The following is a 16,899-nucleotide window of genomic DNA, read 5'->3' as shown; positions in this document are numbered from 1 at the left end:
TGACAGGCGTTTAGTGGACGAAGATTTTGGGTTTCGTGTGGATCCTGTTTGCTTATTTATTCGTTTCCATTTTTCTGTTCGAAAAAAGAAAATGATTTATATTATGGTGCAGCATCAAACTGTTTAGAATGCTTACTCAGTTTTGTTTCTTTAGAATAATGTATATGAGGATCTTGCAGCAATAACTTAAAGCAGAAGTTTCTTTCTGGGTTTGAAAAAATAAAATAACCCGATGTGTTCCCTCCCACTGCACCTCTCTTTCTGTTCAGAGTTTTGTTAATGGAGGCTGGGTTTTTGGAAAAAATATTCCCCAAACTTCTACAGAAATATTTTCACTCGAAGAGCTAGCTTGAGCAAGGTTCACTGTTTGCTCAGCTAGCGAAGGAATATTGGTCTCATCTGCACCTGCAGAATCACATTGAAGCTGATAAACACTTTCCAAAGAAGATTGAAAAGCGAAAGTATAAGAGCAAGTGACAGAGCAAAAGAATTTAACAAGTTCTTTTGGTTTTTGTCGCCTTGTCTTCGCATTCTCATGACTAGAATCGCATTAAAGCCTTTCCTAGGATAGAGTTTATATATTATACTTGACTAGCATCGGTAAATTTTCAAATAAAATTTCATAAATAACAAAAAAAAAAAAATTAAAAATCCTTTTTATCAGATTTTCTTATTAAACATGGTATTTAAAATGTTTTAACAATAATAAAATCCTATATGAAAAAGAAATTAAAAAACAAATAAAACAACACTACACTGTACACTCCCCCATCAAACTTATAAAACGAGAATGGATAATGCTTACTGAGTCTGAGTTTTAGCTGACTTTATTAGCCAATTCAATTGTAAAATCTCTGGCAAATTCCCATTTCTTCTTCCATGTAACAGAAACAATCAAAAACCCTAAAAGTTGAAAGAATAAAAATGTTAGCAATTTCAGTTTCTAAATTTACAAATCCAGATATTATCTTATCTTCAACACCCGCCAACACGCCAAAGTTCTCTCTTTTTTCCCCTGCATGCCCTCCCATTTTCTCAAAGTTCCCATCTTGTCCTCACCCCATCACTCACTCTCACAAAAAAACCCTAACTTTGGCTTTCTCTCAGTCATTTGAAGCTGAAGAAGAGCTGCCCTCTACTGAAGATGAGTGGCTCGAGAAACTCCCTGAAAAAAACAAGCCTTTGTACTCTCATAGCTTGCCTTGTATTGAGGCTTGGTTGAGGAGTTTAGGGTTTCATCAGAGCAGTGATGACAGAGCTGTTTGGTTAGTTGAAAAACATGATTGGCATGCTCAGCTGTCGCTTGATATGACTGATCTTTATATAAGGTAATTTTTTTTCTGGTTATCTGTTGTGTTTTCGTTTCTGGGATTTTTTTTTTTATTTTGCTGATTGATGTTGAATTATGCATGTGTTTTTATTTCTACTTTGAATAAAGACATTATTTTTCGAGGTTTAGGGAATTGGTTTAGTTTGCTGATTTTGTTGTAGCTGGGTTTTTTGCTCGCGTGTATTGGTGCGATAGTTAAAATCTTACATTTGGAAATTATCATCAAATTGATAAATGATATGTTGAGAACAGCTAAGACAATTATTGAAAGCTTCGAAATCAAAAAGCTGGCAACTAGAATAAATGAAACGGTACCCAGGTAGTGGCTGATTCCGTTGCTTTGAATTGCTAATTGTGTAAAGGGGCCTAATGGAAGTGGATATTGTCTGGAGAATTGATGTTGAATGGGTAAAGTTCATGTGGATGCTCGTTAAGTAGTTGAGAAAATTTTCTGGAGATTCATGATTGGGCCACTGTTCATAAAGGGATCTTAATTTTGATAAGGTTGTTGAAATGAATGAGTTATGACTGAAGGTGGTATTGAATGAGGGCATCAGACAATGAAAGTTTGGTGGTATTCGACAAGTACTATTGGTTTCTCGCTTCCTCGAACTATAGTGCAAAGATACAGCCTACTGCTGATTAACAATTTATCGAACTCTTAGATTTTAGATTGCTTGAAGATAAGAGCATGCAAACTTTCACAAGTTGTGCTCTGTTTCTTAGATAGGTTGATTTCTCAATTCAAAATCTGCCTCAACCCTAATTTCTTATCTTTCTCAGTAGCCTTTTCTCTTTAAGTTTTGCCCCTTTTAAAGGGTCTCTGACTCTCTGTTACCGGTCTGTAGTCTATTGTACTTAAGCTGATCACTGCATATGTTTGACAAAGATGGTATTGGTTAGGCAGTCCATATCACGATTCACCCGTAAACGAAGAAATTCAAACCTGATAGGATCCAGTTAATAGTGTTCAAGCTGGCTAAGAGCTAGAGATATATTTAATCCAGAATGTTAGTTTTTCCACAGCTCGTTTACTACATAGGACAAAGATATTGTACCATTGTTCTTCTTACAATTTCTATTGGCAGTAATGAATGAACGCATTATGCTAAGAATACTGTATCTTGTGATGCAGGTACTTGAAGAATGGACCTGGGAATCTGGAAAAAGATATTGAGAGGAGATTCAGCTATGCATTGAGTAGAGAAGATATTGAAAACGCCATTCTTGGAGGACCATAATTAATAACTCTATGCTTCAGCCTTCTTGTAGTCTATTTAACTACGATTCTGAGTATAACATACTCCTTAGGGCTGCATATGCAATGCATACTGTTTATTCTACATGTTGATTACTTTATCCTCTTCCTGAACCAGAAAGAAATTTGATCAATCATTTGTTGCATAATATCTATTTAAATTATTAATGTTTCCCATGTATCTCTATTCTTTTGCAGTTTATCTTAATTTTATAATTTCAGTGACTAATTAAATTTCTCTACCTCCCCTATCTTACATTATTATAAAAAGTTCATTAGTAAATCTAAGTTCTGCTTAAATACACAATACCCCCACAAGTTAATATTTGGTTTGAGCTCTCTTGAAGCTTTTTAAATTCTTTGTGCCATTTGTTAGTAACTGTATACAGTTGAGATTAATTTTCCTTCATATTGTTTAATAATCACCCAATACCCATCAAAAATTTCAATTTTGCGGAACAAAGACATAAACACGCTGTCGTTTTGAGAAGGTGTGTTGGATTGTAGTCTCCAAAATGTTCAGATTCACGTTATGCCGCCCATTTCCTTTCCCGCCAAAAGGCCGGCGCGCATAGTCTCTCTCTCTCTCTCTCTCTCTCTCCCTCCCCATCAACATCTTAGCTCCAGAACGTCGTCGTTTTTGCATGCAGCGTCTCCACCTCTGCTGGCGGCCAAGTGCAACCACCACGTTTCTTCGTCAAACTCGGATCTAAACAGAAACCCACTTCAAAACTTCTCCCAATGGCGGCGGACTACACCAAAACGCAGCGTATAGTCCTCTTAATCGACTTGAATCCTCTCCTTCATCTCCAAGACCAAGAGCCATACATCATTACTCTTTTAGCCGCAGTGAAAACCCTAATCTCATTCCCGCCTCTCCGTTCCTCTCTTTTCTCTTTCAAACCCTTCTTCTCCTCCCTCTCCCCTCTTCTTTCCTCGTCAAAGCTCTCCTTCCCTTCCCTCTCTCTATCCTTTGACCGTCCCGATTCCACCTTCCAATCTCTCCAATCTCTACTCTTCAACCCAGCTCTAAAACACAATTTTTCCAAAGCGTCGTCGTTTCTGCCGCGGGGGTTAAATGTTGCCGCGTCCATGCGTCAGCTCGTTCACGACTACGCGTGGGACCCCGTGATTTGTTGTGATTCGGTTAATGACGGTAAGATTCTCGATGGGCCTGCTTGTATAAAGTCGAGTTTAGTGGTTTTGTTTTCTCCAATTGTCGAGTCTATAAAGTTTTTGAGTGAATTCTTGGATGTTGATGTGAGTGATGAGTGTTTGACCAATGTGGGATTGTTTAAGAGTAAGTTCAGCGCGTTGTTTGAGAGTGTAAACGATGCGTATTGTAGTAAGGACATTCATTTTAGTTGGGTTAACGTTAAGTGTGATCTAGGATTGGAATTAGAGTCTAGTAGTGATGCTAGTGCCAATGACTTTGGAGAGAAAATTGGGTTTTTTGAGTGTGGGATTAGGGATATGGGTTGGGGGTTTTGCTCTAGTGATTCACTTGTTTTGGGTTCTTCTCTTGTTCATTTTGGGTTGATTTATCCGATAATCGGGGTTTCTTCATGCTTGCTTGATAGTAATAACGATTATTGTGAAGCGACATTGAGTCTTGAGATATTAGATGTTAGTGGGAAGCCTTTAGAATGCAAGTGTTGCGAACTTAAGTTGTTCAATATAGGGAAGAATAGATTTTGGGGACTATTTGGCGATGGAATCATTAAACTTTGTGTTACAGCAGTGTATAGATATGAGGAAGCTGTAAAATTTGAGGGGATGTTAATGGATCCCATTCTTGTTCGCGAGTGTTTGGGAGAGTCTATGAAAGATGAAAAGGAGAATTATAGTGACTTCTTTGTATTTAGAGTTCTTGAGATTCTGGCTGAGGAAATGGGCGAGTCTGTCAGGAGGAGGGGATCACCCATTTGGCAAATTCTGCTGAGTTTTCTTCACAGGAAAGGTTACTGGGCTTTGGTATCTTTCTTAGATAGCAATGGTGATACGCATATGGGAATCCTCTACCCTGTCACAATTTTTTCGGCTTTCTTATCTGTTATAGATGATGAGTCCTATACTTGTAGAAATGAATTTGGTGGAGATAACTTGTCTCCATTTGTGAAGAAAATGGACAGTGACATTTGCAAATCCAATACATCTGCTGCAGTTGGGGAAGTTAAAAGAAAAAAGAATAAAAAGGATATACATTTGTTCCAGGATCTCACATGGAATGATTTCTGTAAGGCAGCTTCTGAAAGCACTGTGATAAAATTAGAAGAAGTCTACTTTGCCAGGGAATGCAATAGCTCAAAGAAGTTGAAATTTGTCAAGTGTTGGATGAAACAGATTGAGAAATCTAGCTGTTGCAGCTTGATGATAGAGGAGAGATCCAAGCGACAGGAGGATATCCCAAGAGAAACAGAAAATAGACTTGCTGAGATGTCTCAAGAAAGTGAACAGCCAATCCTTTCATCTGCTTCAGTGGGAGATGAATCTTGGACTGGTGTGTCTAGAATACAGGATAATGCTGCCCTTGATGCTAGTTCAGAAACTTCTGAAAGTTTCTTCAGCAGTCTTTCCAACAAAATACAACAAGGACTTGAAACTGAAGGAGTGAACTTGGGGACTTTGGCAGAGCGCCTTGTGAATTCATCTGTCTATTGGCTGTATCAAAAGCATAAAACGGAAGGCACTACAGAGAGTCAACCTCCAGGGGTAGAAGCTGATGATGCTTGTGGCGGCATGGTTGCCGTTGAACTAACAAAGCTTTTACTTAGGGAGCCGAAGGACTTGATCGCAGAGCACAAAAACAATAATCCACCCATTGTGAAGTCTAATCCATTGCCTACTGGATTTTCATCAGAAAATATAGTTAAAGAGTATCCTGTTTATAGATATTTGGATATTAATGCGTTGGTTATATTATTTATCTGTATATATGTTACTTTGGTCTTTTATTGTTGTTATAAGGAATAGCAATTTTGGCCGTGTCTTTGGCAACACTTATCCTTAATGGTGACAAGATATGAATTGCAAATTTTGTTTCGCATGGAGATTTTACAGTCAGAGGCTGGAGCAAGTTTTCAGGAGCCTATGAAGCAGAAATTCGTAAAGCAAATTAGCTTGCTTCTAGAGGCCATTCAGTGCCATCTGGAGGGTGGCTTCTTTGGTGATTGGAGCATTGATAATTATGTGCGAAAGATAATAAAAAGCAGGTATGTGAACTTACACGAGATCTAAAAGAATATTTTCTTCTGGAACTATTATGCTTGCACTTTGAAAAAATGGTTTCATAGGTTGCAATCAATAGAACCTGATTCATAACTACTAAGCTATTGGTTTGCACCCTTTAGGTGGGTTGTTTGTGTCTTCAGCTTCTTATATGAACTACATTGACCACTACTTTAATAACCAAAACCATCCTAGAATTGCATGGAGCCTAAACATTGTTCACATTGGATATGAAGTAGAACTACTTTCGAAATGACTATCAGGGAGATTCCTTTTATTTTTTTCATGTTAATATGCAAGTGTCCATTTATTGCCGAGACAAGGAAGACTAAGAAAATACACTAATGTTTGAATGGGCATTATTTCAGGTATAGTGACACTCTTGAAGATGTGGTTCGTAGAATCTATACCAAAATGGACTTGTTACTGTTTGGAGATGAAGATGAAACTTCTAATCACTTATTCAATAGTGAGGATAGTAATCAATCCTGGATAGATAAGAAACAGAGAGACGAGATGGGTGAAAATAGTAGAATAAATGAATCGGTCTCAATAGAAGAAGAGTCGCACTGGCTGCTGGAAAGTGATAAAGAGTGCCCTCAAGGGATTAAAAACGAGGAGCAGGCTCGCAAAGTAATGGAAGCACAGGAGAGGAGAGAAAGGGCTCGAAGATTTGCATCTTTCACAAGTTGGGTGCCAGATTTACAGAGAGTTTGGGCTCCAAAGCAGCCGAAAGCATTCAAACCAATTTCAAATTGGAAGCTGTCTAGAAAGGAGCGTAAGAGGGCAACCTATGACAAAGTATGTGAAACGCCAATGACAGGAAATAAACGCTCTTATAGTACTGATGATGAAACCTTTCAAGACTCTGGGACTCACTTGTCTGGTTCTGTTTCTAAGGCTTTGTTTCAAGATGACCAGTAGTGCAGCTTTGCCCTTATGAGTGGCATTCATGCAGGAAAACCATTCATGAAAAGAATAAAGACTGAATAAGATGAACTAACTGCTGTTCATGCGTAACTGTACATTGCAAGCTCAAGTGAAGTCTTAACCAGATTGGGTTTAACACAAATCATTAGAGTTGACGCTTTTTCCTTTCCGACTCTAGCTTTTCTTTAAATTGTTTGTATAATGGCTTGAACATGAATCCATTGTATCACTGAAGTTTTATCTTCTGTTCAATTCAATTCCATGTGTTTTAGAGTTTTCGTTATAATCATATACGAAGAGAGAATCGTAATATTCGTTACTGCAGTTTTTTTTGTCTTCTAAGTATCTTTTTCATTATTTGACTTTTTAGTCTTCTAAATATCTTTTTCATTATTTGACGTGTCGCTTGGTACAGGCCTCATTCCTCCCAACTCAGCATATCTTTTTCATTAGTGTTGAATTATACTTTTGATTCATGAAAGCCGTTGTTCTTCTTTGCCGCCACTTTTCAACTACCAAACCAGTACAAGCCCTAGTTTTGTCAACCCAATACACACTTCTCTCTGGAGACGCATGTAATGATATATTGGACAAATACCCAGATATCAAAACATTGAAAAAACTGCATGCCCAGATCATTATTAACCAGCATCTGCACTCAAACCCATCAATTGGCCTCAAATTGATGAGAACTTATGGTGCATGTGGACAAATGGTGGACACACGCCACGTGTTCGATGAAATTACCAACAAGAATGTTGTTTTCTTCAATGTCTTGATTAGAAGCTATGTGAACAACTATTTATATTACGACGCCCTCCATGTTTACAAAAATATGTCTGTCCATGGATTTGACCCGGATTGCTATACATACCCTTGTGTCTTAAAAGCATGTTCTGGATCGAATAGTTTGCTGGTTGGTTTGCAAATTCATTGTTCTGTTGTGAAAGTAGGGCTTGACTATAATCTGTTTAATGGAAATGGGTTGGTTGCCATGTATGGAAAATGTGGTTGTTTGAAAGAGGCTCGGCGAGTGCTCAATGACATGCCTAGTAAAGATGTGGTTACTTGGAATTCAATGGTTGCTGGATATGCACAAAATGGGAGGTTTGATGAAGCATTGGATGTTTGCAGAGAAATGGAGTCCTTAAGAATAAAACCTGATGCTGATACTATGGCTAGCCTATTGCCGTCTGTTACTAATACATCTCCTGAAAATGTTTTGTCTGTGAAGGAAATGTTTCTGAAATTGGATAACAAGAATTTGGTTTCTTGGAATGTGATGATTGCGGTGTACGCGAACAACTCAATGCCTGCGGAAGCAGTTGATTTATATTTGCAAATGGAGGTGCATGGTATCGAACCTAATGCAATCTCTGTTGCTAGTGTTCTTCCAGCTTGTGGGGATCTTTCAGCTTTACTGCTAGGAAGGAAGATTCATCGATATGTTGAGAGAAAGAAGCTTCAGCCTAATTTGCGGTTGGAGAATGCATTGGTTGACATGTATGCAAAGTGTGGAAGTTTAACAGAAGCCAGAACGGTGTTTGATCAAATGAGATGCCAGGATGTTGTGTCATGGACTTCCATGATCTCTGCTTATGGAATGAGTGGGCAAGGTTATGATGCTGTTGCCCTTTTTTCAAAAATGCTAATGTCAGGTCTTTGTCCAGATTCCATTGCCTTTGTTTCGGTTCTCTCAGCTTGCAGCCATGCGGGGTTGTTAGAGGAGGGGAGATACTACTTCAAGATAATGACTGAACAGTACAAGTTAGTACCTAGAATAGAACACTTTGCTTGCTTGGTTGATCTCTTGGGACGAGCAGGAAAAGTAGAGGAGGCATATGATTTAATCAAACAGATGCCAATGGAACCGAATGAAAGAATTTGGGGATCCCTGGTGGCTGCTTGTTGTATATACTCTAACATGGACATAGGTATTCTTGCCGCTGATCACATTTTTCATTTAGCTCCTAATCAGTCAGGTTACTATGTCTTGTTATCAAACATCTATGCTAAAGCTGGAAGATGGGGGGATGTAAAAAGAGTGAGAACATTCATGAACAGCAAAGGAATCAAGAAAATGCCCGGCGCTAGTGTTGAGATGAATGATCAAGTGCAGATCATTGCGCTTCCATAGAGGAGTTCCAAATGTTTAACAACTGGCCCGAAGAATGTTCCTCCGATTGTTTAAACTTCTGTGAGGATGAAATGCAAGATCTTTGTTCTGTGTTATGGAAATCTTCTACATCACTATTTGCAAGATAATGTTTTGCGAAAAGGTGTTAATCAAAAGAAATTATCATCTAAGTGCCCAATTTTTCACCAATGTTCAAGTCGGTATATTGAATGAAATGTAAAATGTATAACTAAGGCACTAAAATAAATAGTCAAAATAACAATAGTAATAATCATAATAATAAATAAATAAATAGATAAGGCACTATAATACGTAACATTGTAACAATTCTTCCGTGAACTCTGTTAACATCAATTGTAAAAATTGTGTAACTCGAGTAATTTTAGAAGTGAATTTATATATATCTTGCAAGTAAAAGTAAAACATCCCGCCATCATTTCGGAAGTTAATTTCTTTATATCTTTGAATTAATGAGATCGCAACCAACCCAACAGGCCAACACGTTCTTCCGTCAACGGTTGAATACCCCTTATATCACGCAATCCTGGTCAAAGATGTGTGGGGGGTTTTTTTTTTAAAATAATTTCCCTCAATTAAACTCTATAAAAGAAAGAACCCATGTTTCAAAGATACTTGCATAATTGCAGAAATGGCCAGAAACTCTCCAGCAATAGCAACATTCGTCTCCCTGCTGGTCACTCTGTCATTGATCAAAGCCTCTCAAGGCGCCGGCGGCATCGCAATCTATTGGGGCCAAAACGGCAACGAGGGTACCCTCACTTCAACCTGTGCCACAGGCAAATATGCTTATGTCAACATAGCTTTCCTGAACAAGTTTGGCAACGGCCAGACCCCTGAAATTAACCTTGCCGGCCACTGCAACCCTGCAGCCGGTGGCTGCAGAGTCGTCAGCGACGCAATCAAGAGTTGTCAGAGCCGAGGCATCAAAGTTATGCTTTCCCTCGGAGGTGGGGTTGGTAGCTACTCTTTGGCTTCTGTAGCTGATGCCAAGAATGTAGCTGATTACTTGTGGAACAATTTCTTGGGGGGAACATCAAGTTCAAGGCCATTAGGTGCTGCTGTGTTGGACGGTATTGATTTTGATATTGAGCAAGGCTCAACTTTGCATTGGGATGACCTTGCAAGGTTTCTATCAGCATATAGCAGCCGTGGCAAGAAAGTTTACTTAACAGCAGCTCCCCAGTGCCCATTTCCTGATAGGTTTCTGGGTGCTGCTTTGAACACGGGGCTTTTTGATTATGTATGGGTTCAGTTTTACAACAACCCACCTTGTCAGTATAGTTCAGGAAATACCCAGAATCTTATAAGTTCATTTAACAGATGGGCTTCATCATTGAGAAATGGGAAGTTGTTTTTGGGGCTGCCAGCAGCTCCTGCTGCCGCAGGCAGCGGGTATATTCCACCGAATGTGTTAACTTCTCAGGTACTTCCTCAGATCAAAACGTCGCCCAAGTATGGCGGTGTCATGCTTTGGTCAAAGTTTTTTGATGATCAGAATGGGTACAGTTCCTCCATTCGAGCAAGTGTTTGAAGCAAGTCAAGCAAAACAGCCAGTTAGCTCCAAGGAATGTGCAATAATATTATAAAATGGCATGACATTGCTGTAATTGTCAATCTAGCCAATAAATAAAAATGGGCATTCACATCATTTTGTGACTCTTTCTTCTTGTTTTTTTTTAAAGGACTCTTTCTTCTTGTTGATCTCATCATTTCACGATTTGTTTGCATAGTTGACTTCCAAGTTTTTCTACCCTTACGTGAAAACTGACCGGGAAATCACTGAGTTAATTTTTATATACTTTTACTCGCTTTTGATAATCATCTGTCGTGGAAGCATATCGTCATAAGGAGATAATGAGAAAGTAATAGATAATTTATTTTTAGCTGATCAGTTCAACAGAATTAGAGTATTATTTGACCAGGTTGGAGAATTTGATAAAGAGTAGTTGGTGGATAAAAACTATTGGCAATCGTTGACACAGTATATATATATATATATATATATATATATATATATATATATGTGATAAGAAGTTTTAAGGAGAAAAATAGCTGATGAATTTTAAGAATTCAACAAGCAATTTCCCATGAAAGCCTCTTCCTTCAGGCCAAGGTTCTTAGATTTTTCAAAATAACCCTGATGAATTTTAAGAATTTCAAAACTTTCGTATGCGAAACTTATCGGTTTCGCTTATATTTTTGCCTTACACGACTAGTCATGTACTGAGATTTCTCCTCATTTTACAAACAATACCAACGATGTTAGATTACTCGGAAAATAACATAATTCTTTTATGAAAGTGGGTATTAGTTCCACTATTGAAGCAAGTGTATGAAGCCGCAAATTAGGGTCAAAAGGAAAGCGCATGGAAGCTTCGTCAAGTTCCAAGTGGGATCTAGCAATCTAGCTTTGTCGATGATATTGACTTTTCATGCTTTGGCCCTTTGGTAATTTCAAAAGATAAATGAGGGTTTTTACACTGCAAAGCACCAAAAGTCTGTAATAAAATTGAGCACCAAGAGTCCAAGACTGAATCTCTCTTTGGAGAGAGAGGAAAAAAAAAAGGGAACAAAACAAGGGAAAAAAAAACATTAAACAAAATAGAAACTACTGGCATATCAAAAATATTAAAACCGTAAGTATGTGAAGATAACATAGCACTCTAAAATAACGTCTAAACGATGAGGATGGCCTGTGAGCTTATAAGGTTAGGGGTAGCCGCTCTGTGTCTACACTTTGCGGACCTGAATATTGTGAGTGGATTGGAACCGCCAGATGGGTTGTCTGCCACTCTGAAGAAGTGCTACCTCTTCTCCTTCCTTTACCATTCCTTGTTTCTGCATATGAAGAAGGTATTAGTGACACAAAATATGATTCTAAAGAATATTATTAGTCTAAGACATATTTCATGAAAACCATGTAATCTATTACTTAATAAATGGAGATGATGGCCAAATATGCCTATTTTTTTAGATATGGTAAACTATCATCAGTGTTCCAAACTGCTCCTTGTATAACAGTGGCACTGCTGATAGCAAAAGTAAAGCATATAATCATAGCTTCTATGCACATCCACTACCCCCCAAGGGTTGAAAGTTGATATTACTAGGATTACAAAGTTGAATGCTGTCCGGCAATTGCAAAAAAAAAAATTCCATGATTTGATGTCCGTAGAAAGTGGCTAACTTGGTTCCTCAAAAGAATTACCCAGAGCTTGTTCCAGGTCAAGCTATGAACCAAATTATGGGCAAATAAACGCATCCCAATCACTAGTTTAATGAGATATGAAAACTCACCTGCAATAAACCTAAGGCATTGTCAAAGGTTTCTTCAGCATCGTCTGAGAACTCCATGTAGATGGGGCAAACTCCTTGATACAAAGACAGCCTTTGCTGAATCCTCTTCCTGCATGACCATCAAAGTGATACAATTATAAAGACTTTTCACTTTTTGAACGTAACAGCCAGTTTTTTAAATTAGCAGTTATTTATATATTTAATTTTTTTTTTCCCGAAAAGATTTATATATATAAGGTTACTCAGCTAATCAGTGGTAGTACAGAATAAGAGGGTAGGACATCACTATTTCCAGTACAAATTAAGCAGGAAAATTTATTTAAGCGTGCAGTTTTTGCCTACAGCATGATGAGGTGCACTACTAGGAAAACCATAACCTCAGGCAGGCAAAATAGGCACACAACATCATAACATTATTGGTATCCAGGAACATGTAGAACTTACTCATTTGTGAAGGCAAATATAGTGCCAGAAGGTCGATAATGGCTCAGTAATATAGCCATAAAACCAGTTCTAGTGAAGACAACGATGGAAGTTCCAAGCGTGTTGGACATCATGGTCGCATGGTATGCAAACATCTCGCTCATGTGGTTCTACAGAAAACATGAAGCTTGCAGTAAGTTCATGGTTGACAATCAAAATGAAAGAGGAAAAAAAAAGTGCAAAATGCAAAAGTAAACCCCATGCAGTATAGCAAAACACATGAGGTATCTGCTAGGTAACCTTGAAAGCTTGACCAAGATTTGGTGGCATTGCACCACCTGTTATGGTTGCTTCAGTCCGTAATGAGACAGTGTGCATTACTTTCACGGCTTTCAATGGGAACCTGTACAGGAGCAAAATCAATTTATTAATCCCGTATAAAATGAAAACTGTTTTTAGCTACAACAGCCGCATCATTTCAAGGTCAAAATTTGGCTTTAAGGCTTGGCTAGAGAGATACCACTTTAAACCTGGTAACTAGAGTAAGTTCATCAAACATGCTTTGCTAATGGTGAAGCAAATTTCTGACATGCAAAAATTGCTCTTAAATAGGAAGAGAAGTATGGGTTTTCTATGGTGGGGCACACCTCTAAAAAATGCTTAACATTCTGAACAGCTTTCTACAGTTACTCTAATTTACTGTTCCTTTAGTTGGGAAAGAAAGTAACTCACTTCCCATGAGCAGTTTCTCCAGAAAGCATGACGGCGTCAGCACCCTCTCGGACAGCAATGGCAATGTCTGAGACCTCTGCTCTGGTTGGAGTTGGATGAACAATCATGCTTTCCAACATATTGGTGGCCACAATAACAGCTTTCCCCATGCTACGACAAGTCCTTATTATCTCTTCCTACATTTTCTCAAAGATTTCTATGTCAGCAAATAAAATGCCTTGATAGAGGATGACATTCTAGGCATTGCTCTTATATCAGAGATGAATACTACCTGCAGAAGTGGAACCTCCTCAATAGGAAGTTCTGCACCAAGATCACCTCTTGCAACCATTGCCTAAAATAAGAAAGGCACGTAATTTTCAGCCGTTAGTACAAACCATCATATACTGTTTAAGACGAAGATGAAAGGCAAGGATTCAGGTGATCACCCCATCAGATGCTGTGATAATTGAATGCAAATTGGGTATAGAGTCTGCACTTTCAATCTTTACAATTACATGTATGTCTGCGCCGCAGCCTGCAGTTCAATTTGGCACAAACTCATATATGGTTAATCAAAAACACAGAATAAAGTGAATATTCTTATTTATTTCCTAGATACAAGATTTGAAACTAAGAGTTTACTTTTCAGATAATTCTTCAATTCATGAACTACTTGTGCATCTTTGACAAAGGAAACAGCATAGAAGTCAACTTTGTTGTCCACTCCAAATTTTATATCGTCCCAATCTTTCTCTGCAGAAACCAATGCAAACAATTATGTCCATTTGCAAAATGTAGTACCACTTTACCAATTTAGACAGGAAAGGTGGATTGGGGGTGAGAGACAGCATAATTATCTTCAAATATGAATGACATAAATGATAATTCCAGGTCCAACCAGTTATGGAAGGCAGTGTTGCGCTTTTTCCCCGAACATTCAGATGCCGCCTAGACTTAAGCTCTCCTCCATCCACCACTTCACATTTCACTGAATCTTCTGTCTTTGATTTCACCAACAATGACATCATACCACCTAGAGATCATAAATTAAGGGGTCAGAGGAGCACACAGACCATAGCAAGAACTAGGTTAGTGTCAGGTAAATAATCTGACGAAAGTCCTTGCAGAACACTCTAAATTTTTCTTAATAATATAGAAGAAGAAACAACAGATCACTAAATGTACCATCAACAAGAAGCATGTCACCCACTTCTACATCATTAACAAAGTCATCATAGTTAACACTGACACATTCAGCACTGCCAACTCCTCTCTGTATCGTAAAAGTGAATTCCTGCCCAGATGTTAAAGTGATTGGTTGTGGTAAGTCTCCACTCCTAACCTCCGGTCCCTGATAACAAAGAAAACTATATTTAACAAAAACTCAAATGAAAACTAAAGCATCTTCTTTACAAAACTTGAACAACTGTACTATGACAGACAGACAAAAGTCCACGAAAATCAACTGACTAAGGTAACCCGTTGTAAGAATCATATATAGAAGTAAGAAAAGAAACAAATAAAGGGAAACCTGCCTTGGTATCAAGCATGATTGCAATAACGTTGTCTTTGGATTGTGCATTATATTCTTTAACCAAATCAATAACTTTTTGATGAGAAGCGTGGTCTCCATGAGACATGTTCAAACGAGCAACATTCATTCCAGCCTCGGCCAGCTTCCATATCATTTCCCTTGTGTTAGTTGAAGGACCAATGGTGCACACAATCTTGGTCTTGCGTCTAACAGTTGGCTTGGTCCACATGCTCACTGATGTGTCACCTAATTGCTGAAGTCCCCCAAAATGCTGAAATTCCCCATCTCTCTGTTCATAACCATGTTACAAAGTCTTTAATTAATACTATCAACCATTCAACAAACAAGGGCATAAGCACCAACTCTTAACAGCTTAAAAGATAGTTAAAATTAACAAAATGTTAGACATGTAGAGCAAACCTTCTATTGTTCAAGCTTGTTCAAGTAACTCTATTCATTTTTGCAATGAAAAGTTCAAGATTAATTCTACACCTTTTAACAACCAAGAGAAAATCATCTGTACAAACTGCAGTGACCTGATAATGACTCGAATAGTTAAAAAGCGAAATTCACTTCTCATGCCAAGTCAATTTGAGTGGACAAGTTTGCACATGTAGTATTACTCTTTCATCAAAGATTTTAGTATCAAAATCCACTTCTGTTTGCCCCCACTGTAGCAACTCAACAAACTGAGCAAATTAAACATACAGATCCTTCAAATTTTCTCCTAACATTTTCTAAACTAACAAAATGAGCATAAACTAGACTCTAACTAGTTAAATATAAGCATTTGGCACTCCTCTTTTTTCATCTGTTCATGACAGCCTGTCACTTTATCCATTTTCACATGCATTTTTCTAAAAAAATCGTAATTCAAGAAATTCAGTGTAGACAAACAGCACAAACCTTAGGTACGTCCTCAGGAGACACAGGGACAACCTCAGGTTCGACACGTGTGGCTTTCTGAGCAGAGATTTTAGTGCTTTTGCGAACAAGTGTAACTCTCTTCTTCTCCTCACGTGACAGCACGGTCGAAGCGAAGCTAGAAGGCTTTAGCTTCTCGCTAGCCCGCTCTTGCGCGGATCCCGAGGCAGGACACATAAACGAACTCTGAATCGATCGTGTAGCCACTACCTGAGCCATTGCTAGAGAAGAAAAGCAAAATGAAAAATGAATTGCTGAGAGAGAATGTGAACGGAGAGTTCTGATTTGAGGATTTGAAGTGAGAGAGAGTGTGTAATAGTTTTAATTTTGATTCAGAGTTTGGAGAAATCGCCGCTAAATTTGGCGGACGGGTAGAGGGAGGGACAAGGTAGGCGAGAGAAAGAGAAAGAGGCGCTTAGTTCGTATCGAAGAAATTTTTTTTTTTTTTTAAAATATATTTAAAACGGTTAGACTTTTTGCATTTACTCGTGCAAGGCGGGTGATGTTTACACGACGTCGTTCCTTCCACTTTTTTTTTTTTTGTTTGCATTTTTTCTTTATTATTTATTTCTCTAAAATTAGTAAATTTTCAGAATAGAATGTCGTTGTTAATTAATTAACACGTGTGAAAGGAGGTTTGCCGAAAAAGAGTACGCTGTTTTTTTTAAAGTCAATGCCTGATATTAGGTGAGCCGCTTTGTTAGATGATTTCATTTTTCATCACTGTGATATTTGATAATGATGTATCATAACTTTTATATCATAATTGTTAAAAAATTATAATTATAAAATAAAAATTAATAATATATAATAAATATAATTTTAATAAAAATAATAAAAATTCTATAAATTTTTCACCATAGAGCATAAAAAGTTCAAGTCCGTATATCTTATTTCCACATTTCGGTTCCCAATTCTGAAGCTCTGTGAAAAAAAAAAACGTCTTTGGAGTACTCCACTTTTCACTTGAGCTAGATGTGGAATTTTGATTGTTGCTGGTAAAATCTGCAAGGCTCGATTGTACGTCAAAACGTTTATTAAGGTGTTCAAAATGTGAAAATGAGAAATGACCGTGATGTCCGTTGAGATATGAAGGATTTGTT

The 16,899-nt window shown here is 37.9% G+C and overlaps 5 protein-coding genes across 5 annotated transcripts; 4 read left to right on the top strand and 1 right to left on the bottom strand.

Moving 5' to 3' along the window:
- The first annotated feature begins 728 nt into the window (after positions 1-728).
- On the top strand, positions 729-2,722 carry LOC18033073. Its single transcript, XM_006422031.2, has 2 exons — positions 729-1,328; positions 2,466-2,722. Exons 1-2 carry the CDS (start codon positions 925-927, stop codon positions 2,569-2,571), a joined length of 510 nt encoding a protein of 169 aa, XP_006422094.1. The 5' UTR covers positions 729-924; the 3' UTR covers positions 2,572-2,722.
- Positions 2,723-3,004: 282 nt separating this feature from the next.
- Positions 3,005-7,058, top strand: LOC112096203. Its single transcript, XM_024179362.1, has 3 exons — positions 3,005-5,464; positions 5,609-5,800; positions 6,185-7,058. Exons 1-3 carry the CDS (start codon positions 3,330-3,332, stop codon positions 6,738-6,740), a joined length of 2,883 nt encoding a protein of 960 aa, XP_024035130.1. The 5' UTR covers positions 3,005-3,329; the 3' UTR covers positions 6,741-7,058.
- Positions 7,059-7,131: 73 nt separating this feature from the next.
- LOC18033352 (putative pentatricopeptide repeat-containing protein At3g49142) lies at positions 7,132-8,922 on the top strand. The gene has a single exon (XM_006422030.2). The coding sequence runs from the start codon at positions 7,222-7,224 to the stop codon at positions 8,881-8,883; it is 1,662 nt and encodes a 553-aa protein (XP_006422093.1). The 5' UTR covers positions 7,132-7,221; the 3' UTR covers positions 8,884-8,922.
- A 544-nt stretch (positions 8,923-9,466) lies between these two features.
- LOC18032558 (hevamine-A) lies at positions 9,467-10,563 on the top strand. The gene has a single exon (XM_006422029.2). It carries the CDS (start codon positions 9,533-9,535, stop codon positions 10,433-10,435), a length of 903 nt encoding a protein of 300 aa, XP_006422092.1. The 5' UTR covers positions 9,467-9,532; the 3' UTR covers positions 10,436-10,563.
- Positions 10,564-11,376: 813 nt separating this feature from the next.
- LOC18032073 (plastidial pyruvate kinase 2) lies at positions 11,377-16,223 on the bottom strand. The gene is made up of 12 exons (XM_006422028.2): positions 15,779-16,223; positions 14,874-15,161; positions 14,524-14,689; positions 14,237-14,371; positions 13,981-14,091; positions 13,785-13,873; positions 13,628-13,690; positions 13,357-13,532; positions 12,925-13,027; positions 12,646-12,794; positions 12,202-12,310; positions 11,377-11,742 (listed from the first exon to the last, which is right to left on the bottom strand). The coding sequence occupies exons 1-12, from the start codon at positions 16,013-16,015 to the stop codon at positions 11,635-11,637; spliced, it is 1,734 nt and encodes a 577-aa protein (XP_006422091.1). The 5' UTR covers positions 16,016-16,223; the 3' UTR covers positions 11,377-11,634.
- Positions 16,224-16,899: the final 676 nt, after the last annotated feature.

This window comes from Citrus clementina, unplaced genomic scaffold (genome assembly GCF_000493195.1).
Source record: "Citrus clementina cultivar Clemenules unplaced genomic scaffold, Citrus_clementina_v1.0 scaffold_9, whole genome shotgun sequence".
NCBI lineage: Eukaryota > Viridiplantae > Streptophyta > Magnoliopsida > Sapindales > Rutaceae > Citrus > Citrus x clementina.
The sequence above is the reverse complement of the archived record's forward strand: the minus strand, read 5'-3'. Positions and strand labels throughout refer to the sequence as shown.

Coding starts and splice junctions, on each gene's coding strand:
- LOC18033073 (XM_006422031.2), top strand. CDS start 925: ATGTTAGCAATTTCAGTTTCTAAATTTACAAATCCAGATATTATCTTA. Junction 1,329..2,465: donor ATGACTGATCTTTATATAAG/GTAATTTTTTTT, acceptor CTTGTGATGCAG/GTACTTGAAGAATGGACCTG.
- LOC112096203 (XM_024179362.1), top strand. CDS start 3,330: ATGGCGGCGGACTACACCAAAACGCAGCGTATAGTCCTCTTAATCGAC. Junction 5,465..5,608: donor TCAGAAAATATAGTTAAAGA/GTATCCTGTTTA, acceptor AATGGTGACAAG/ATATGAATTGCAAATTTTGT. Junction 5,801..6,184: donor CGAAAGATAATAAAAAGCAG/GTATGTGAACTT, acceptor GCATTATTTCAG/GTATAGTGACACTCTTGAAG.
- LOC18033352 (XM_006422030.2), top strand. CDS start 7,222: ATGAAAGCCGTTGTTCTTCTTTGCCGCCACTTTTCAACTACCAAACCA.
- LOC18032558 (XM_006422029.2), top strand. CDS start 9,533: ATGGCCAGAAACTCTCCAGCAATAGCAACATTCGTCTCCCTGCTGGTC.
- LOC18032073 (XM_006422028.2), bottom strand. CDS start 16,015: ATGGCTCAGGTAGTGGCTACACGATCGATTCAGAGTTCGTTTATGTGT. Junction 15,162..15,778: donor CTCCTGAGGACGTACCTAAG/GTTTGTGCTGTT, acceptor GGTTATGAACAG/AGAGATGGGGAATTTCAGCA. Junction 13,533..13,627: donor AGGAGGTTCCACTTCTGCAG/GTAGTATTCATC, acceptor GAGAAAATGTAG/GAAGAGATAATAAGGACTTG.